The following is a 23,362-nucleotide window of genomic DNA, read 5'->3' as shown; positions in this document are numbered from 1 at the left end:
TCCGTCAACGCCAACTGCGACTATATTGGCACATTGCACGCTACCCAGAAGCAGATCTTGCATATAGGATTGTTTCTGAGAGGGATAACCCAGCATGGAGGAGGGCAAGGGGATGTCCACAGAACTCATGGCTGCTGCAAGTCGATGCCTCCTATTGGGAGTTACTTGGAATGGGAAGAGAGCCTGCATGGAGACCCGCGAGGCGTGACCGCCTGGAGTGGCGCCATAGGGTAGGCGAGGCGACGCGTCGGGGGCGTATGCCCCCATATCGATTGAGAACCATAAGAACATCTAAAACAAGTAAAAACCTATCATTTCATTAATCGTGGGCCATTCTGATATACGTATCTATGTCATTCCTTCTTGTAAATGCTTAAAATGCTAGAAAGGATGCATTTCTAAGAATTGTCAATGAATGCATGTATGTATAATATATCTATATCTGTATCTATCTATCTATCTATCTATCTTTCTATCTATATCTATATGTATATATATATATATATATATATATATATATATATATATATATATATATATATATATATATATATATATATATATATATATATATATATATATATATATATATATATATATATATATATATATATATATATATATATATATATATATATATATATATATATATATATATATATATATATATATATATATATATATATATATATATATATATATATATATATATATATATATATATATATATATATATATATATATATATATATATATATATATATATATATATATATATATATATATATATATATATATATATATATATATATATATATATATATATATATATATATATATATATATATATATATATATATATATATATATATATATATATATATATATATATATATATATATATATATATATATATATATATATATATATATATATATATATATATATATATATATATATATATATATATATATATATATATATATATATATATATATATATATATATATATATATATATATATATATATATATATATATATATATATATATATATATATATATATATATATATATATATATATATATATATATATATATATATATATATATATATATATATATATATATATATATATATATATATATATATACACATACACACACTAAAGGAAAAGTATGTAGTAAGTGTGAGTGTGAGAAGCCTGCCCGGGATGTTGTTGACTTGAGCAAGTTGAGCTTGAGCGGCACGTGGTGAGGGTGGCAGGCATGGCAGGCGGGGAGATGGGGCTACGCTCCGCTCTTCTGAAGCTCTGCCATAAAGATCAGGCATGCTGTTCTATATTCAAGGAACATCTAGAAAAGAAGGTAAAGTTGTTTTTTTAGATTTTCTCTATTTTATGAATCGTTTATCTTATCATATAGGATGGATTCAGCTCTGAAATTTCGCCACCATAATCGAATTTGTAATAGCAGATTAAACCCGAAATACGATCAGGTCCACTTGTGACTCACTTCTGATGTCATTATTGAACTATGTACTTCTCCTGTATATCAGTTTGTTGAATTTGGGTAACAGTTTGTACAAAGCTATGTTTTGGGTCCATATTGTCATCATCGTTCATTGTCACTTGGATGGTTTACTTACCTGGATAGCCAACTATTCAAACAACAATGGACTAGGTAAATCTCACAACTTGAAGGGATATATTTATGAATAGCGCCTTAAATATTTGTAGTTTATTTAATGGAGGGAGAACTACCTTTCGCTTCTCTTACGAAATGGTATTTTCAGTTATTTTAACCTTGTTTACCCATTGACATTTATAGTTGCTCCAGAATGACCAGTCGTTTCGTACCCCTGGTTGTCTTGCCATGTACCTAACTTATTGCCTCCTGGTCGTTTCATACTGTCTAACCTAACCTAATCTAACTTAACTTAATCTCCTAGCTGGGTGAGAAGTTCAATCCCCTGAAACTCTATACAGGTATGCCACTGCAAACTAACTACTTTATTTACAATTGACTCAGTGTGGTAGCAGGTCCATTCACCCCCATAATGATGCGCCCAAAGTCCATTCGCATATCTACTCATAGGGAAGTTGATGCCCCACATCCAAGTCATTGTGCCCCAACTCTCATACAGATACTATATACTATGGGTGAACGAATAATTTCAACTCTCATACAAATGTTATGTGCCATAGGTTTACCCAATTCAGTTTGGGTCACTGGATGAACGAGTAATTTCAACTAATTCAAACCAGCCAAATGAGGTTACTTTGAAGTACAAATATTGTTTATAGCCCATAAAAGAACACTTATTTCAGTTTATACATCTTATGTGAGTGATAGAAAATAATGGAAATCATTGAGGAAGAAAAAAAAAAAAAAATCACTGGCAGACATACAATGCAGTAAAGAGCCTTTGGTGAGGCAGGCCACAAACCTGTGAGCTGGGGAGCGGCATGTATGTTGTTCTGGCTTGCTGCCAGCCCATCACCAGCCAAGGATATAGCTATCCTACTGGCCAAAATTAAGTGTGACACAAAATTATATTTTCTGTGCATTACATTACTGTTGTTTGGTAAAAAAAGTATGTGTCAGTATACACTCATTGAGATCAGTAGGAAATGGCAAATTGCTTGCCTTGATACAAATATAAGCTGTTTTAGGTATATAAGACTTTGATAAGATAAAATTTTCATGATGTATGAATATGCAATAAAGACTTTTATATCAACACAATTATTACTGTACATCATATGTGTATAATGATTTTGTATTCCAAACTGAGTTCCTTTAAAAAGATTTGTTGTTGTTGTTGTTAAGGCCATGAAGATCTATAGGTCCGTATGAGCCCAAAATGGATTTGGGGCGCAGGAACTCAATTTGTCAACTACGCAATAAAGAGGTTTTCAGGACCAGTATGCAATACAGATTTTTTTTTTATACAGATATTAAAACTATTATTAATACATCCAATGTGTTATATCTTTTTTTCTTAATTGCAAGTTTATCACAATGACTAGAAGTTTGAATTGAAACTCTGAAAAAGGGAGATGGGGCGCAACAATTGGGGCAGTTGGGGTGCATCAACTACTACCGATGAAGTAGATTTGCCCCAACTTCTGGGGCGAATGGACTTAGGGTGCATCATCACTGGGGTGGATGGACTGTAAACCGCCAGTGTGCTTTGTATCAGATGTAAGTCACTTTTTACCTAGTACAGAATGACCAGTACAAAAGACTATGGATATGAAGTGACCAGTTTCTGGCTCTAGTGATTGACATAAAAGTGCATCACCATAAGAAATTTGTTCCTTTCAGAATCAAATTATCAGAATGTGGGAATGTATGAAATGAAACAATGTCAAAATAGAGAAAATCACATACAGTCTCCCCCACCATGTTTCTCTCTCTCTCTCTCTCTCTCTCTCTCTCTCTCTCTCTCTCTCTCTCTCTCTCTCTCTCTCTCTCTCTCTCTCTCTCTCTCTCTCTCTCTCTCTCATTAACCATTCCTCAGTTTTATTTGCATAATCATAACCTGCTTGTTTTGTTTATTGCATTGCTACTGTACACTTCTTTTCATCAAATCTAACATCTATGACAAACTTACTGGTCTGTTTTTAAATAATATTTTTTTGCTGGTCAGAGCAGACTCATCTAGTTACTTGAAGAGCATTCCATATTTGTGATGTAATTTTTTTTTTCTTCCATGTTTTATGATTTATTTTGCAGAAATGGAATGCTAATGATGTGGAACATCTCTTTCGAAAACTGGGGCAATCGCTCTTGGACCCCCATCTTACTCTTTTGTTGGGCATACACCTGCGGCCATGGCTACTAGAGTTACTGGGGCGAGCACAAGTTGCCGCTAAGAAGACCATTTCATCAGGCAGTGGCAGTGACCTTCATCTTGCCCTTTGTATAGCCCTGAGCAAACTGGTGGCTTTTAGTGGGGATGCAGTGAGGTGAGATGGATACTTGAATGTGGCAGTATCTTTTCTATCTTCTCTTTGATTTTTTTTTTCTACAGTGACATTCTCTATGCCTTCTTCTCATTTTATGAATATTCAGTTAATCCAGTGAAACAAAGCCATATATCTGTATTACATTTTTAGAAGTTTTGTGGCAAGTGCTATTAATGTGTAATGGACAGGATTAATGGTAGACTTTTTTTTTTTGGGGGGGGATAATGCATATTTTATCCATTACATATTTTCATTATTGGACGATAACTGTATTATTGTAAGTTCAGTGTTGTGTTAGGCATTTGACTTGTTGTTATGAGGTATGTGGCAGAAAACAACTCGCTACCAATAAATGCCCATTGATAGGTTATTCAACACGATTGGTAAATACAAATATTTACAAAAATTACTCTGATTTCAGATTTTGTTTGAAGTACTTCCAAAATGCTGCACCTCCATTTCAAAGAGAAAGAACAGAGCATGATGAGCCAACTCCAAAAAAGAGAAGAAAGAAGCAAAATGAAAGAGTTCCTGTTGGAGAGAAAGAATGCTTACAAGCTTCTGTTGATCTTTTGCTTCATGTGGGAAGGGACTTGGCACAGTTGTGGAGCTGTAAAGACTTGATACTTTATCTGAACCATACTTGTGAGGAAGTGAAATGGTATGTAAAAGATATTACATTAGTATTTCAATATAGGATGTGCGTATTATTGTATATAATTTGTTATTTCAATATTATCATGTCATGTTAATATTATGATTCTGATTGTAAAGTAGGACTTCAATTTTTGTGTATTTTTTTTATTATTTAATTATTTAATTTATTTTTATTATTATTATTTATTTATATTTTTTTACAGGTTGGCTTGTCATTGCATAGGAACAATATCTCGAATGAGTGAAACTCAGCGGGAATCTTTTATATTAAGGCATGTCACCTTAGAAACTCACAGAACCCTCTCAGTACAAAACAGCAGAAGTGCCCCACATGACTTACCAGACATATGGACTACTGAATTTATTGAAGAGGATTCCCCAAGTCTGCGCCAAACAGTTAACGTCTGTGGGGTTATGTTACCAATGTACGACAGGAAATCACAGGTAACTTTAATATTTCTTACTCCTCCTGCCTGGTCATGTGCCTGATATGTGTGCTTCAACATCCTTCTTTTTGTTTTACTTGAAGATGGCTTAGTCTCATATTTTCTAAGCAGGTTGATTTCTCAAGTTCTTCCTGTTACTGACCTGTGGTATTTTCTATTCCTAACTCTCTTCCTCTGCATGTGGATACCCAACTAGTGCTCTGTACTTTTATTCAATAAGCTTAATGTTTTGTTCATTCTCGAGTTGTGGTTATTCTTTCTTCCTCCCTTTAGCTGCCAAAATTTTCTGCAAGCAGTTCCACAAAACTTTTTCTCAAGACTTTTCTCTCTTTGGCATATTATCATTCCTGATTTCTTTTAATCTGATTTACTTTTCATTCCCATTTGTATTTGAAAGAATCCCTGTTGTAATCTCAGCTTATTTCCAGATCTTATATTTCATTAGAATAGCAACAAGCTCTCTCTCTCTCTCTCTCTCTCTCTCTCTCTCTTTTTTTTTTTTTTTTTTTTTTTTTTTAAGGGAAATTTGGGCAAGAAAACACACACACACACACACACACACACACACACACACACACACACACACACACACACACACACACACACACACACACACACACCATAGATGCCAGTCCCTGAGAAAGTTAGCCAAAAGAATGAGATAAATGTCTTGAAACCTTAAATGAGTTCAGGTCATAGGAAGATCAAATTACAGAAGCAGGTAGAGTTCCAGAGTTTACCAAAGGAAAGGATGAATGATTCAGATTACTGGTTAACTCATGCATTGGAGAGGTGAACAGAATAGGGGTGAGAGAGAAAAAAAGTCTTGCAGTGATCCCGTGTGAGGAGAGAAGGCCTGTAGTTAGCAAGACCAGAAGAGTAGTCAGCATGAAAATAGCAGTAGAAGACAGCAAGAGATGGTGAAAGAGGCTGGAGATTGTCATTTAGAGGAGAGAAGTTGACAAGACAAAAAGCTTTTGATTCCACCATGTAAACAGTGTGACTGGAACCCTGCTATACATACATGAGTGTCATTCTTTGTTCAGATCTTTGAATCTGTCAATATTTCTCTCTTCAAATTTGGTTTAGATTCACAAAGAGCTGTAGTACATAAGCTCTTATCATACAGCACACATATATGTTAATAATGAACTGTCAACAGAGAGAAGGTTGCCTGATTACTCTGCCTTCAACAAAACGTAACCTTGAAGCAGTGGGCCTTGCTGTGTGTCGGGGTCACCCAGTGCTTCTAGAAGGAGTAGTGGGCTGTGGCAAGACCTCCATTGTGGAACACTTGGCTTGTGTCACCGGACGAGTAAGAGCTCCAGCTTTGACCAAGGTAAAAAGACAATGTTTTCATTCTTGATTTTGCTTTGCTTTGGACTTTATTTTCAAATAATCTTTCACTGTGCAGTATAGGTTCAATGAAATATATCTTAAGTCTTAGATAAGAGACTCAATGGCTATTGATGTTGATATATAATTTTCTGTCTTGGCAGGCTCTCCTTTTAGTTGGGATGATGTTCTAGTATGTTATGTTGACTAAGTCATCAAATTTATCAATTTATTTGGTAACTTTTGAATTTGTTTTGCTTTCAAGAGTAAAAAATAATATTACCAACATATTTTATATATTTGTTCTTTGTAATTTTACTTCAATTCAGTGTGTGTAAGTGGATACAGATGTTGGTGTGAATGTGTGTGAGTGTTTTTTGTTTCAATTATTCTACATTGAAGGAACATGACCATAGTGTGAGAATTTTCATCTCCTTAGGAATCCATCATTATGTTATATTTAATTTGGTGAGGATCTTTCATTTACAAGAAAATCATGTTATAGGAACTGATCTAATTTTCTTTATTAACCAACAGATTCAGCTGGGTGACCAAACTGACAGCAAGACCATGCTTGGAACTTACTGCTGCACTCAAACTCCTGGAGAATTTATCTGGAGGCCTGGCTCCCTGACACAGGTTAATCTTCTTTACTCAGTGTTTACTGTATTAAATGACTTAGTGTTGTATTATTACATGGCTTAGTATCCTGTAGTAATGTGTACACAACAGAAAATGTAGTGTGAAGATGGCAAAGAAGCAATTTTTCTTAGATAGATCTGTAAATGACATGAAAAAAAAAAGCAAATTTTGTTACTTAAGAGTTAAGTTGTTGATTTCATTACTGGGATTGACATGTAACCCACTTCTTTACCCATACAGGCAGTAACAAATGGTTACTGGCTTCTTCTTGAAGATATTGATTATGCACCAATGGATGTCATCTCCATTCTTGTTCCACTTTTGGAATCACGAACTCTATCTCTTCCAGGTAAGTCTCTCTCTCTCTCTCTCTCTCTCTCTCTCTCTCTCTCTCTCTCTCTCTCCATCACTGTTTGAGAACTTTTAATATTTCTCATGATTTTTGCAGATCTCATGTTTTTTTATTTTCTTTGCTTGTAAACAAATAAAGGACTGATATATATATATATATATATATATATATATATATATATATATATATATATATATATATATATATATACATACATACATACAGTAAAACCTCGCTTGACGAACGTCTCTAAGGACAAACAATTCGGGAGATGACCAAAAAATTTGTCAATATATCGACCCAGGGGACGAACACGGTTAAACGGCTCGCCGCCAGGTGAGCCGTTTGTGTGATAGCCAACCCAGCTATCACACAACAACAAAACAAAACATAAGCACAAAAGAAAATAGAAACAGGAACATACAAAAAATATTACATAACATAATCTCCGTGCCACCACGATTTTCTCCTGTTTTTCCTGGGCATGGTGATGTTATCGGCGTGCTCTACTGTAGCTTCCTCGGCGTTATACACACCTGTTGTGTAGCTCTGGCACACTGCGCACATCCAAAGTCCTCTCTCATGACTGTCTTCTCGGATCTTGTCTGTCTTCCTCCCCATCCTCCTCTCCTCCATTCCATCATGCCATCAACATCCAGTCTCTCAAGTAAATAACTTTTTCTTTTTTATTCATTTTATTACCATTTTGAAAGCATTTAGGTAATTAAAACAATTCAGGCTTTTTATAATTATTTCGTTCATGTCATGCATACATTAAAGGTCTATTTTGAATGGGTGTTATGGGCAAAAGTAAGATTTTTTTTTGGTCTGGAACGGATTAATGGTATTTCAATACATTCATATGGGAAAAATTGATTCAGGGGACGAACAAATCGGGTGATGAACAGGATTTAGGAACGAATTATGGTCGTGAGCTGAGGTTTTACTGTATATATTATATATATGTAAAATGTTTATTTATTTATTAATTTATTCATATATTTCTTAGTGACTGATTGACTTTTATTCCAATTAAGATATTCAATAATTAGTTTATCTTCATACAGGTCAAGGAAACATCCAAGCTCACCCAGATTTCCAACTGTTTGCCAGTCGCCGCACAGTTGCAGGAACCAAGATGGTCAGTGGGTGTGCTAGTCTCCTGGACAAGCTGTGGACAAAAGTGACTCTTGAAACACTTACTCATTCAGAACTGCTACAGCTGGTTGCTATCAAGTAAGGATATGCTTAGTATTTAGTGATTGTGATTGATTCAATAAACATGAAGGTCCACTATCTTTCTTTCCCTGTTGAACAAAGATTATTAGGAACAGTACTATAGTGTCGTATATCGTGTACATACTGTACACTGCCAGTATTTTTTTAGATAGAAATTATTTGATTAATCATTCATATTAGCATATTTCATGTATTAATAGATTGTTAAGCTTACTTCTTACATCATGATACTGTAGGATCTTACATGTACATGCTTAATTTGTACCAAATTTTTTTTGATAAGTAGAATGTATATTGTGTGTCTTTACCAATTTATACAGGAGTTCATCAGAAAGATATATATATATATATATATATATATATATATATATATATATATATATATATATATATATATATATATATATATATGCATGCATATATATACATATATTTCTTGATTTATGTGTGTTCAGATTATGTAATTTTGAATTAATACAAGATAAAAAAAAAAAAGAATTCAAATTACGTGAATTGTTTAGAATAACACGAGGTAAAAAAAAATCAAGTTATGTGGCTGGCCCATTTTCATGATGCAGCCACCAGGTGTTCTCCCAATGAACACTCTGTCCCTTTGCGTAGTGCCCAAAAAGCTTGGCTTTAAATGGGCTCCCTAAAATAATTATCTACATATATTTGATCATAAAAATGTTTCAAATATTTCAATGGTACTGTGCACCACTAGTGTTGATGTCTCTTTCCGCTCTTCTCTCTCATTGCCTAACCAAAAGTATCGTATACATCCCACAACGCCATATCCTTTGACTTGAGGGGGGTTCAAATGTGTCAATATGCAGCTAGCAATGCTACCCACTAGAAGTATCAGGTTGATATTGCTACTTAGTGAGTGGAGCTACTACCAGCAAAACACAACTGACAAGTTTGTCTTGTCCAGACGCTAGCAGCTTTGTTTATACAGTAATACTTCGCTTAACGAACAGGATAGGAGTATCAAAGCTGTTCGTAGAGCGAAAATTCGTTAAGAGGACGTAATTTTCCCATAGGAAATAATGGAAATAGGGGAGGATGCGTTCTGGGCTGGTCCCCAACATACCACATGGGTTAAAAAAAAAATTATATATATGTTTGGCAGCATATTGGGCCACCGGTTTACCACTACTTTTATGATGTCATATGAGTCATTGGAAGTTAGAGGAGCTACGTACAAATTCTCTCACATTCTCGCATTTATGTTCACAAAACAACATTTCTATTAGCTTTTTACAAACCTTGCCCCCAAGAAAGGATTGTTTTGTAATGCATAAAGTGAAATCTTACATGGAATACCAAAAAATAAAGCAGAGATGAGATGAGCCACAGACGAAATGGGAGACTCGCAGCCACTCGGCCGCTTCTTCTTCTTGTGACCCTTGTAGCTTGCGTGTTACTTTCATTAAGATGTTTATGTTTCCACTCCTCTATTGCCTGCTATAATGGATATCATATCTTAGTGTTCATATACGTTCGTGCCATGAGGATAACCTGGACTCCGGAGTGATAGCAAATTACTAATGAAATACCGCGGTATTTCATTAGTAATTCACTATCACTGCCACGGAGTCCAGGTTATCCTCATGGCATGAGCGTATATGAATACTAAGATATGATATCCATTATAGCAGGCAATAGAGGAATCAAAACAAATGTAACATCGTAATGAAGGAAAACACGCCAAGCTTAAAAGTTCACAAGAAGAAGAAGCGGCCAAGTCGCCGGAGTCTCCGCCGTCTGTGGCCGATCTTATCATCTCTGCTTTATTTTTTGGTATTCCATGTAAGATTTCACCTTATGCATTACAAAATTATCCTTTCTTGAAAAAACAAACTATAAAATATATATATATATATATATATATATATATATATATATATATATATATATATATATATATATATATATATATATATATATATATATATATATATATATATATATTTTTTTTTTTTTTTTTTTTTTACCCATGTGGAATGTTGGGGATCAGCCCAGAACGCATCCCCCCTATTTCCATTATTTCCTATGGGAAAATTACGTCCGCTTAACGAATTTCCGCTCTATGAACAGCTTTAACACCCCTATCCTGTTCGTTAAGCAGTACTAGTACTGTAGTTAAATAAAATGTGTGTTTAGTATTTAATTTATTGTTGTTTTTCAGTCTTTTTGGTAAAAAAAGTGTTTTATTGGGAGGATCTGGGAACAACCCCTATTTTCCCATAGGGCCTATTATTCGCCCAACACGAATCTCGCCGTGCACGATGAGCTCAGGAATGTAACTGTCGTGTTGGGTGAGGTATGACTGTATATCTACAGGCAACCCCCATTTAACGAAGGTTCACACAATGAAATTTCGCTACAACGAAGGTTTCGTTTTACTACCATCTGCTCGTTTAACGAACACCAGACTCGCTTTAACGAAGTTTTATCCAGGTAATTTTTTCCAAATTTGAAAGCCCCACCGTATCATGCAAGCTGACAGGCTTTTGAATACACCAGGAGCTGCTGGTACTAAGGCCTGCCTCAGGAGAAATCCTGAGACACCTGTAGAATAAAGATCAAGATCAAGCCTCTCGTGGACAACACAGGCGCTGCTGATACAAAGGCCTGACTCAGAAGAAATTCTGCGTCACCTGTAGCATCAAGATCAAGATCACGCGCACCACTCAGTCCCCAGTCAAAACATAACAGCGTCACCAACAGCTCATCTTCCCTAGTTCAACTTACCACCAAAACGCCCTGCAATGTGGCCTAACGTTCCTAAGAAGACCAGGAAGTGTCTTACTCTCAAAGTGAAGCTGGGTATTATTCACAGACAAGAGAGAGGCCAGAAAACTAATAACATTGCTTGCCACCATCTTGACTCCATCTACTGTCTACTATTTTCAAGTCAGCAGACTCTATTAACCCCTTCCTTACCGCAGCCACCCCCCGATATAAACAAAGCGTTCCCCTCCTATACCGCAGCCCCCTGCCCGTGTACGCACGTGCCTCACGGCCAGATCTACACATTATATTTCTTTCTAACTCGGTGTTATGTACTTTTTTCTAAACATATTTTTGTCATTTTATTAATAAAAGAAAACATAAACATAATCATAAATTGTGCACTAATCATAAATTCAGCACCACACACTCTGCACCTGGTGAGGGTGGCCCAGAGGCAGTCATAACTAGGCTGCTCCCCCTCACTTGCCGAGAGGGTTTCAACACTGCTGTCACTATCACTCTCTCCTATTTCTTTTCAGGATCATAATCTGAATCATATTTATCTGGAGAGTCTTCCAGTATATCCTCACTATCTGTCTCATAATTATGATAATCCTCATCGCTGCTACGAAGCAGACGCCATTATCTCTAACTAGAGGCAATAGAACAGTTTCACCATGGCCGATACTAGAGAACTGATGTTCTTGGGGGGACTGTGGGAATAATATATGTCAAAGAATAGTGATTGGCTTTATAGTTTATGCATGAAAAATCAACTCCGATATTGATTGGCTAGTGGGGGGGATGGTTTTGTTACGCTGGGGTGGCTAAAAATAACGCCTCCAGTGTTTGTTTGTTTATAGTGAACCACGTGGAGCATGAAAAAGGCAAAATCCGCACTCAGGCCACGGTTATACACAGAAATGTGTTGGTGTGGTACGCACGTACCACGGCGGCATCTTGCGGTACCACGAGGTCACTTTTGTGCGTGGTACGCACGTACCACAAAACAGTCTTGCGGTATGGAAGGGGTTAAGAAGGCTGGTGAGACCGCATCTTCCTTGAAAGCTAAAAGAACCACCTTAAGTCGTGACTCTACAATGGATAAAATGGAAAGCCTTGAGGAAATGTGGTACATAAGTTTTGTATGCGGTACCATGATGCGCACTTTGTTTACATTCCACAGGTTGCCGGTTAGTGTATTTCCCGTTTCACTCTCCCTGCCTTCATAAAGTTAAGATCATCAACATTATAAAGTTACGTACATACATACATTAGTGTACGTTATAATGACAAATTAAACTACCTAAATATTTAACTTCATAATTTTTACTTTCATTAAACCTTTTACTGTACTATGATGCACTTTCGCTTTGCTTGCTCTCAATGGAAGTTCAAATCAGGGGTTAAACTTGTTATAATCGGTTCGCTTAACAAAGTTTCGCTTAACGAAGTGCTTTTTAGGAACATAACCCCTTCGTTAAGCGGGGGTTGCCTATATATATATATATATATATATATATATATATATATATATATATATATATATATATATATATACATACATACATACATACATACATACATACATACATACATATCTACATTTATCCAATTTTTCTTTAAAACTATGCACACTTGTGTCAGCAACGAGTGTGCATAATTTTAAAGAAAAATTGGATAAGTGTAAATATGGAGACGGGGCCACACGAGCATAAAGCCCAGGCCCTGTAAATCTACAACTAGGTAAATACACACACACACACACACACACACACACACACACACACACACACACACACACACACACACACACACACACACACACACACACACATTTGTGTGTATTTACCACAAATAGGTAAACACACACACACACACACACACACACACACACACACACACACACACACACACACACACACACACACACACACACATACAGTAGAACCTCAAACAGTATACAGTTCAGTTCAGTAGTCATGGTCACTTTATATTTTCACATTACGTGATCCCTTCAGGAACGCATCCCTCGCATAAATCAAGAAATCCCAGTATATAGTTTGTGTATTTGTTTATAGGTGGCCCAAACTTGAAGCAGTATCAGAAAAGTTGGTTGGAGTGTACCTGATGCTGTCATCTGGCCAGCATGAAGATGACACTGAAAAGGAGAACCAAACCGAAGTGTTTGACTTTACCACTGTGAAGACGTCTGGTCGTCTGGTTTCAACCCGTGACTTGATGAAGTGGTCCTCCAGAGTTGCCTGCCACATTGCTAACACAGACACAAGTGTAGCAAACAGAGCATTTCAGGTGAGCACACTTGTTCTTTTTGACTAGTATATATTTACAAGTGTAAAAGATTATCCCTCTTGAAGTAATTTCCTTAAATCAACTATTTGTTTCCATTTGAAATTTGTGGGATTCTTATATCTCTACTAAATATCTATTGATAGAGGCAGAATGAGGGTACTGTAAACTTACTGCTCAGTGTTTTTATTTATATGGAAAGGGATGACTTAACACCTTGTCTGTGCTACTTCTCTTTGAAGAGTATCTCAGTCAGGTATCTATCTATATATATATATATATATCTATATATATATATATATATATATATATATATATCTATCTATATCTATATATATATATATATATATATATATATATATATATATATATATATATATATATATATATATATATATAATATATATATATATATGAAATTTTGATATATTTTATGATAAAACACTAATTTATCCTATTTTTTGTTTTTTTGTTTCAGGAAGCCCTTGACTGCTTTTGTGCAGCAGTACCAGACCAGTTATTGAGCTACAAGTTTGCATTACATATTGGCTCATTTATGAATAGGACCAAAGCTGAAATTGAGTACTACTGTGTTCAGTACAAGCCAGAAGTTACTCATTTGCCAAACAGCTTTGTTATAGGACAGCGGGCAAAATTGAATCGCAAGCCAGTCAATGCCCAGTACTTAAAGCAAAATGTGGATATACCTTTTTCATTCACAAGACCTGCTGCCTGTCTCCTTGAGAGAATTTGTGTTGCAGTTATGAACCAGGAACCTGTCTTGATTGTAGGAGAGACAGGAACTGGGAAGACCTCTACTGTGCAGTACTTGGCTCATCAGACTCGCAACAAGCTGCATGTCATTAACATGAATCAGCAGAGTGACTCGACTGATCTCCTTGGAGGGTTTAAACCTGTTGAAATGAAGACTATTGTTGCACCAGTCAGGCAGGAATTTGAGGAGTTATTTGCAGCTACATTCGTAACAAATGACAACAGCAAATTTCTTCGGCACATTATGACTTGTTTCCTGAGTCAGAGATGGAGTGATCTCTTCACTCTAATGGATCACTCACAAAAAAAGGCCACTGAAAGACTTGAAGGAAAAACGGATGCTGAAAGCAAAGCCTTAATTAGCAAGTGGAAGAAGCAAAGATCAAAGATAGCTTCCATGAAGGAACAAGTTCAGAATGCACAGAGTGCATTGGCTTTTGCTTTCATTGAAGGAACACTTATTAAAGCAGTTCAAGAAGGTAAGTCCATATCAAAATTTCATATTTTACAGGAAAGTTTTAAGTTGTTATGCTGGCTAATTCTTTATGTATTTAATGTACTTGTTCTTTTATATTTTACTAACACATTTTTCACCTTATATTTCATTCATTTTTTTTAGAAGTAATTTCAAGAGAGAGCCGATAGTGGTACAAAAATAGTCACTGGTAAAAGGAAAGGCAGTGAAAGGGATTTTTTTTTATGATTAAGAAACTGATGCCTGTTATTGTTGATGTTTCTCTTAACTCTTCTTATGAAATTATGTAATCATATTGTTATGTATTTTATTGATGTCACTTATTCAGAGTGGATTTACATATTTACAAGGTGTCAATCACTTTGTACTGTAGGTAGTATGTATTACTAATTTTTCAGGAGAGTGGGTGCTACTGGATGAAATCAACCTGGCTAGTGCAGAAACTTTAGAATGTTTATCAGGACTTTTGGAATGTAGAACTGGTTCATTGACTCTTCTGGAGCGAGGAGACAACAAGCCCATCAGCAGACATCCTGACTTTCGCCTTTTTGCCTGCATGAACCCAGCAACTGATGTTGGAAAGAAGGAGTTACCTGCAGGATTGAGAAACAGGTTCACAGAATTTTTTATGGAAGAGTTAAACAGCAAGCAAGATTTGATGATTATCATAAATGATTATCTAATGAAGGTAAATGTAGTTTTTATTTTATTTTTTTCTTATTAAGAATATGGGCATAATTTCAGAAACCGTATTTTGATGTTGATATTATGTCATGCCTCAAGTACTCCTTTATAACTGATGTTTCATGTAAAAACTTGTCACTTGCTTCTTATATACTTTAACATCTCGTGCACTTTATATTTGTCTGAAATCATGCAATATTTTATTCTCCAACTAACTAGAAACTCTTCATTAATAGTGTCAAAGTCTTTTAAGATTAACTCTCCTCATGATTTCTGGCATGTGGCCAAAAACTTCTCCAATAACTTTGTTTCTTAATCTTTCCTTCCTCTCATGGCCTTGCTTGCTTGTATTCTGTCCACTTCTCTAATGCAAAAGTTCTCAATCACTTATCCTCTTCTCTGATAATCTCTGGAACTTTTTTCCTACTTCTGTATTTCCTCATTCCTATGACTTAAACTTTTTCAAGAGGGAGATTTCTCAAAACACATCCTCTAGTATTTGATTTTCTTATTTGGAGCCCCTATGTGAACTTTTTTTTCAATTTTTGCTGCCCTAGCCTACTGCTTTTACATGAAGAAAAATAATAATCCTATTATAGAATAAGAGTTATACTTTAAATTTGTACTTTCCAGTTGGGTCCAACCAGTCAGCAAATAAAAGGTATCAAGGACTTTTACAAGAAAGTGAAGAAAGAAGCAGAGCTCAGTTTGATGGATGGCACAGGACGCAAGCCTCATTACAGCTTGCGAAGCTTGTGTCGTGCCTTAGCTGTGGCTGCTAGAAATCCATGTTCCAGCCTTCCAAGATCCTTACTGGAAGCCTTTTGTATTTCCTTCTTGACTCAGCTAGATCGTAAATCTCATCAAGTTGTGGTAAACCTGATAAAGCAACATGTATTAGGTATAGATTTACAGACGAGAGGAAGGGACAAACGGAATTTCAAATTATCTCTTGATCCAATACCTGCTCCTGCTTCTGAAAAGTGTGTCCAGATTGAAGGCTTCTGGATACCTCAAGGCCCCTTGGAACCTCAAGCAGTGGATAATGTGAGTTCAAATGTTAGCATGCAATTATATTCACTGAATGAGTTGTATCTTTTTGGGGAATGTGACAAAAAAAAAAAAAAATTGCTTTGTCTTTAAATATTGTATGTGACTGATATAAAGACCTGCAGCATAGGAATAAATTAATTCAATATTGCCAATGTTGCTTAGATTTTATTAGTAACTGTATTTATGTTTATTCAACAGTATATAATCACTGAAACTGTGAAGAGGAACTTAGAGGACCTCGTGCGTGTGGTGAGCATTGGTCGGTTTCCAGTGCTTCTTCAGGGGGAGACCTCTGTTGGCAAAACTTCTCTCATCTCCTATCTGGCTCAGCTTACTGGCAACTTCTGTGTTCGCATCAATAACCATGAGCACACTGACCTACAAGAGTATATTGGGTGTTATGGGCCTGATGAGAGTGGGAAACTGATCTTCAGTGAAGGTGAGAGAAAGGCTTGTGGAGTGATGACAACATGTTTTATAAATCATCACAGATTTTGCATTGTGAATAATGAATAGATTGTCATAGACTTTTCATTATGAATGTTGGATTTTTATCAAAAAGGTTTCATTTGTTATCCAGAAGTAGACCACATTGGTTGCACCATTTAAGAATCCTCAATTTTCAGGTGCACTAGTAAAAGCAGTGCGTAATGGTCATTGGATCATTCTTGATGAGCTCAATCTAGCTCCATCAGATGTTTTGGAGGCTCTGAATCGTTTGTTGGATGATAACAGGGAGCTGTTTATTCCTGAAACTCAGGAGACAGTACGAGCACACCCTCACTTCATGTTGTTTGCCACACAAAACCCACCTGGACTGTATGGCGGAAGAAAGGTTAGTAAAAAATGATAAAAGATACATGATCTGCTACCATAAACCATTGTTGGACATCCATATGCTAGATATGTGTACTGTACATAAAAGATAGTGGTGAGTCATCTCTGGTCATTCCATACCTGTTGATCTCTTTCCTTCATATTATATGTGGTTTATTTGAGAATTGATATTAGATTTTTTGTTGGTTTGAGAGGAAAAGATTGAAAGCAGGAATGTTAAAGAAGCCACAGGAGGATAAAAGAGGAATGTTATTATTGTGGTCATTATTGTGGTGGTGAATGTTGATGATGACAATGATAGTGTGGCTGCTAATTGTTTTATAGCAATTGTGGTGTCATTGATGATGATGGTAGAGGTAAAAGCTCTGGTGGTGGTGGTGATGGTGGTGGTGGTGCACTTGCATAAAAAGGGAATGGTAGGAGAATGAGAGGATTAGAATGTGTAAGGATGAGATGCATGAACTACAAAAAATGGAGACATAGTAATGGAAACATACATATTACAAGGTATACAGGGTAATATATAATAATCTTGGTTACACATTAGTAGTTATGAAATGCTTTTAAATTCAGTAAAGTGACATTATTTTTACTTCAACAGGTCCTGTCTAGAGCTTTCCGAAACAGATTTGTAGAGCTACACTTCACTGAAATTCCTGCCGATGAATTGGAGGTAATTTTACACAGGAGATGTGAAATTCCTCTGTCTTATAGCAAGAAGATGATTGCTGTACTCTCTGATCTGCAAAACATGAGAAGAGGATCAAATCTTTTCCAGGTTAGTCACACTTTCTATTAATTCTGTTGTGATCTTCAATAGGAACTCTGCTTTTATAACCATTTTGGTAGTGATAGACATTTTGATTTGTGGTACAGATGCATGATAAAGATTACAGTAATGTTTTTCAGTAAGACACAGATCAGAAAGTGGGAATCTTACAGAAGTTTATCAAAGACACAGTAAAGACGTAGTAAATATAAATAGGATTGAAACATGAACTTGTAAAGATATCTATACCATAATTCGAGGAGAGGAATTGGGAGTTGAGGAATTCTCAAGGCCTGGAAAGTATGATCCAAAAACAGACTGACCATTCAAGGTTATACTGCAAACACTGTCATAGTGAAAAGTCTTAAGAAACACTAGGAAGATTAAAGAAAATAATGAACTTAATTAGTTTCTGAATGCCATTTGAAATTGAAAAAAGAAAAAAAAAAATAGAAGATATTTTCCCCTTAGGAATCAATATGAAATGGATGAAAATATTCCCAGGCTCACATCCACTCTGTCTTAGCGGCTTATGACAGATGCTTCCACTGTTAAGATGGCAGCTTCACAACATCTCCAGCTTGGAAATTATTTATTCAGGAAGGATGCATTTTATGAGCTTAATGACACAGAACTCAACAGAAGATATATTTTAGACTAAGCAGGTATCCTCTTTGCCACCAATCTAGTGAGGGAAGCCTAACAGAGTGACACAGAGAGAAGCAGCCCACTCAGTATGAAAATGAAGGTTATCATAACTCTTGGCTGTCTTGCTGCTGGGAAAAGCAACAGGAAAAATGGAGTTGTGCAGTTTTAATGGTGTTGGGGACCATCAAGAGAGCCACTGGTGTCTCAGTATTTTTTCTGAGTGCTGAAAACTGTTTACTTACATTGAGGCTCCTCAACTTGATCACATTTAACATATCAAGAATTGAATTACTGTTTCACACTCAATTATCCTCCTCCAAGTTTATAAGAATTAAGAAAATATTCGTAGAAATCAAATTAGTAATAAACAGCAGGTTTTGTTTTGTCTTTTAATATTTGAAATCAAGTAACTTTGTTAGAGAACTGAGTTATGAATATTTGAAATCAAGTAACTTTATTCAAGAACTGAATTATGGCATGGCAATCAAAGCAGTTATGAGCTCAAAAATTTGTTAAAAGTGGAGGTGTTTGGTAATTAACATTCAAATGTACATAAACTTAAGGAAAGTATGGTGATTGGTTACTGAAAGACATAATATTATGATGCAATCCAGTAAAAAATATAAATGAAATTACACACAAAAAAGAGAGAGAGAGAGAGAGAGAGAGAGAGACACCTGTCTTGAGGCATCTTTCCTAATGCTAAGTCTTGTACCATTTTTATATCTTCCAGGGAAAGCAGTCGTATGTCACCCTCCGTGACCTGTTTCGTTGGGCTGAGAGGTACCGCCTCTCCCCACAACAGACTGGCAAGTTTTATGACTGGGATCAACATATAGCAGATGAAGGATATCTTGTGCTAGCTGGCAGAGTAAGGCTGGAAGATGAAGCAGCAGCAATAAAAAATGTAGGTCTGAAATCTTTAAAAAATTCAGTGAGGCTTTCTACTGTAGGACTGTGTAAATGCCATAAGTGATTTTGTTTATTTATTTATTTGATTTGTTTTTTCAATGTTTAACTAATATTTCTTGATAAACTAATATAAATTTATCTTGGGGTTACAGGTTCTGGAAAAGAGGCTGAAGAGAGTTGTTGACCAAAGTAAGCTGTTCACACTGTCTGAAGACACTTCCTCAGTCACAAAATCCATCCTAGAGCAGATGAAAGAAGTGGAGGGGTTTGAACATGTGGTCTGGACTTGGGACATGCGCCGTCTCTTTGTCTTGGTGTCTAAGGCTCTATACTTCAAGGAACCAGTGCTACTAGTTGGAGAGACGGGCTGTGGCAAAACAACAGTTTGCCAGATGATTGCTGCTCAAAACAAGCAAGACCTTCACACTGTTAACTGCCACATGCATTCTGAAGGAGCAGACTTTCTTGGTGGATTACGTCCTGTAAGATCACATTCAGATGAAGATGATCGCCTCTTTGAGTGGATGGATGGCCCTCTCATTATATCCATGAGGGATGGGAGTATGTTTTTAGCTGATGAAATATCCCTTGCTGATGATAGTGTACTGGAAAGATTGAATTCAGTTCTTGAACCAGAGAGGATGCTGGTTTTGGCAGAGAAAGGAGCTGACATTGAAGGCAGTGCTAATAGTAGCCCTGACATAATTTTTGCCCATGAAAACTTCAGGTTTATTGGAACCATGAACCCTGGTGGAGATTATGGAAAAAAAGAACTCTCTCCAGCCCTCAGGAACCGCTTTACAGAAATCTGGTGCCCTAAAGTCGAAGTTAATCGTATATCTTGTGATGTTCTGAAAATTATTGAGCACAACATAAGGAAGGATATTGTCTTGAACCAGGAAGGAAAAGCAGAGTTGGGAAAAGCAATGCTGCAGTTCTTAGAACATTTTACATGTACAGAACTTGGCAAGAAGTGTATTCTTAGTATTAGAGATATACTGTTTTGGGTTAGTTTTATCAACAAGGTGACATTGCAACCAACTTCCTTAGATCCAGGTCTAGCTTATATTCATGGAGCATGTCTAGTACTTCTTGATGGTCTTGGGTCAGGACTCACAGGTAGTGGTGTAGCAGGCTGGAAGCAGTTGAGAAAAGCTAGTCTTGATTATCTCTGTCAGCAAGTCTGGCAAAACTCTGGAACAATGCCAAACAAAGCAACACTTCTGGAAGAATTTGTTTGTGAACTGAACTTTGTAAATACAGATACCTTGTTTGGCATAGGATCATTCATTATCACCAAAGGATCAGAAGAGGAGCCAAAGTCAGAAATATTTACTTTCAAAGCACCTCGGACTTGTATCAACTTACTTCGCCTGCTGAGGGGCTTGCAGCTGAGTCGGCCTTTGCTGCTGGAGGGAAGTCCAGGTGTTGGCAAAACCAGTTTAGTTATAGCCCTGGCCAAGGCATCTAGCCACAAGATTGTACGCATCAATCTCTCTGAACAGACTGATGTCAGTGACCTCTTTGGTGCAGATTTGCCCGTCGAAGGAGGCAAAGGTGGGAAGTTTGCTTGGCGTGATGGTCCTTTGCTACAGGCACTGCGTCAAGGCTCTTGGGTGGTGCTGGATGAACTCAATTTGGCTTCTCAGTCAGTGCTGGAAGGTCTTAATGCATGTTTTGATCACAGAGGGGAGATATTTGTTCCTGAGCTTGGGAAAACTTTCCATGTTGAGCATCAGACCACAAAGATCTTTGCATGTCAAAATCCCCAACATCAAGGTGGAGCTAGGAAAGGTCTTCCCAAGTCATTTCTCAACAGATTTACACAAGTTCATGTAGAAGCCCTGTCACCTGCTGATTTAGAGTTTATCTTGAGTATGATGTATGGAAAGTTACCTCAAGATATTGTAACAAAAATGGTTCAGTTCAATAAGGTTATCACTTCAGAAATCCAAATGCAAGGCCTTTGGGGTCAATTAGGAGGTCCGTGGGACCTGAACTTGCGTGACATGTTCAGATGGTGTGAAATAATACTGAAGAATCAGTCACCAAACTGCTACAATCCTGGAGAATATGTGAGTCTCATATATGCAGATCGCATGAGGACAAAGGAGGACAAGAAAAGTGTTTTGCATTTATATGATCGCATATTTGGAGAAGGCTACCCAAGTTATCAGAGTTTTGGCAGATACAATATCACAGCAGGAGAAATTCAGATTGGCCATGCAGTTATTAACAGAAATTTTGATGGTGACAGAAGTGAGGAAGACAATACTGGAGATCTTTATCTTATGAAAAACCAGTTACCAGTTATGGAGAGTCTTATACATTGCATTAATATGAACTGGATGGCATTATTGGTTGGGGAGTCTGCAGCTGGTAAAACTTGCTTAGTAAAATTGCTGGCCAGGCTTACAGGGAAACGCCTCCTCACACTTACTGTCAATTCAGACATGGATGTCACTGAACTTCTTGGAGGCTTTCAACAGGTGGACTACAAACAGTTGCTAGGAGAAGCAGTAGGTACTGCTCTCTCTGAGATACAGGCATCAGTTAGAGCAGCTCTCCTTCATGGTGAAGAATCTCAGGCAGTAACAGTCCTTGCTGCTTGGGAAGAACTTCTTGCAGCTCAAAAAGATAAGACAATCAGAACCATATATGAGGAAATGACACATTTTCATTATCAGTGTGATTTGCTTCTGGCAGTCCTTCACAATATTACTGACACACAAGTTAGTACTAAAGGGAGAAAGAAAAGAAAGAAAGAATGTGTGGATCACAATGTTAGTAAAGGCAAGGGATTGAGCAGGGTTGCTGCACTAACAGACAATGTGAAACAACTGCAGGCAAAAGTTAGAGAGGCTGGAACATTGTCAGGTGGAGGTACCTTTCACTGGGTGGATTCTCTTCTTGTCAAAGCAATACGTGATGGTGACTGGATACTGATTGATGGCGTAAACATATGTTCAGCGTCAGTTCTGGACAGACTCAACGGCTTGCTGGAACCTGGGGGAGAGCTGAGCCTCAATGAGCAAGGTGTAGTGGGTGGAAGTGTTCCCACTGTTGATCCTCATCCTCAGTTTCGTCTTTTCCTTGCCATGAACCCCTTGCATGGAGAAATTTCAAGAGCCATGAGGAACAGAGGGTTAGAGATTTGCATACTTGAATCATGGACAGCAGCTGAAGACTTGCGAGCACTGATGTTGCATGCTGGCTTGACTTCTGTGCCCCTACAGAATGTCCTATTTCAGGCACACCATACTGTTTCTGAACATCTACCAGGATATGAGAAGCCAAGTATTACCCAGATGAAGCTAGCAGCATCAGTGACTCACCAGTTGATCCAGGCTGGATATCATTCTGATCTTGCCGTCAAGAAAGCATTGACCCTAGTCTATGTAAGGTAAGACCATTGTATTACCTGTAAAAATATCAGAATCTGTTATATTCCAGGATGTTGTTGTCATTGACATAACTACACTTGTAGGTTCAGTTAAGCTGCAATGCCTGCAGATAA

The 23,362-nt window shown here is 36.7% G+C and overlaps 1 protein-coding gene across 2 annotated transcripts in view; it reads left to right on the top strand.

The window, feature by feature from the left end:
- Window positions 1–1,216: 1,216 nt before the first annotated feature.
- The window catches only part of LOC123519835 (midasin-like), a 42,321-nt gene continuing 20,175 nt past the window's right edge, over window positions 1,217–23,362 (top strand). The window contains exons 1-17 of one of the 2 annotated variants that reach the window (XM_045281364.1): window positions 1,217–1,367; window positions 3,741–3,973; window positions 4,395–4,634; window positions 4,834–5,074; window positions 6,239–6,415; window positions 6,949–7,050; window positions 7,294–7,402; window positions 8,473–8,641; window positions 13,465–13,696; window positions 14,172–14,946; window positions 15,341–15,630; window positions 16,260–16,673; window positions 16,878–17,118; window positions 17,306–17,514; window positions 18,118–18,294; window positions 19,667–19,840; window positions 19,998–23,248. In XM_045281364.1, the coding sequence (XP_045137299.1) occupies window positions 1,269–1,367; window positions 3,741–3,973; window positions 4,395–4,634; window positions 4,834–5,074; window positions 6,239–6,415; window positions 6,949–7,050; window positions 7,294–7,402; window positions 8,473–8,641; window positions 13,465–13,696; window positions 14,172–14,946; window positions 15,341–15,630; window positions 16,260–16,673; window positions 16,878–17,118; window positions 17,306–17,514; window positions 18,118–18,294; window positions 19,667–19,840; window positions 19,998–23,248 (7,133 nt within the window). In that variant the 5' untranslated portion in view covers window positions 1,217–1,268. Of the gene's footprint in view, window positions 1,368–3,155; window positions 3,207–3,740; window positions 3,974–4,394; window positions 4,635–4,833; window positions 5,075–6,238; window positions 6,416–6,948; window positions 7,051–7,293; window positions 7,403–8,472; window positions 8,642–13,464; window positions 13,697–14,171; window positions 14,947–15,340; window positions 15,631–16,259; window positions 16,674–16,877; window positions 17,119–17,305; window positions 17,515–18,117; window positions 18,295–19,666; window positions 19,841–19,997; window positions 23,249–23,362 lie in introns of those variants that run through there. The other variant, XM_045281365.1, reaches the window with a different exon arrangement.

The sequence above is a fragment of the Portunus trituberculatus genome, chromosome 46 (assembly GCF_017591435.1).
Source record: "Portunus trituberculatus isolate SZX2019 chromosome 46, ASM1759143v1, whole genome shotgun sequence".
In the NCBI taxonomy this organism is placed as follows: domain Eukaryota; kingdom Metazoa; phylum Arthropoda; class Malacostraca; order Decapoda; family Portunidae; genus Portunus; species Portunus trituberculatus.
This window is presented reverse-complemented; position numbering and strand designations above follow the sequence as displayed.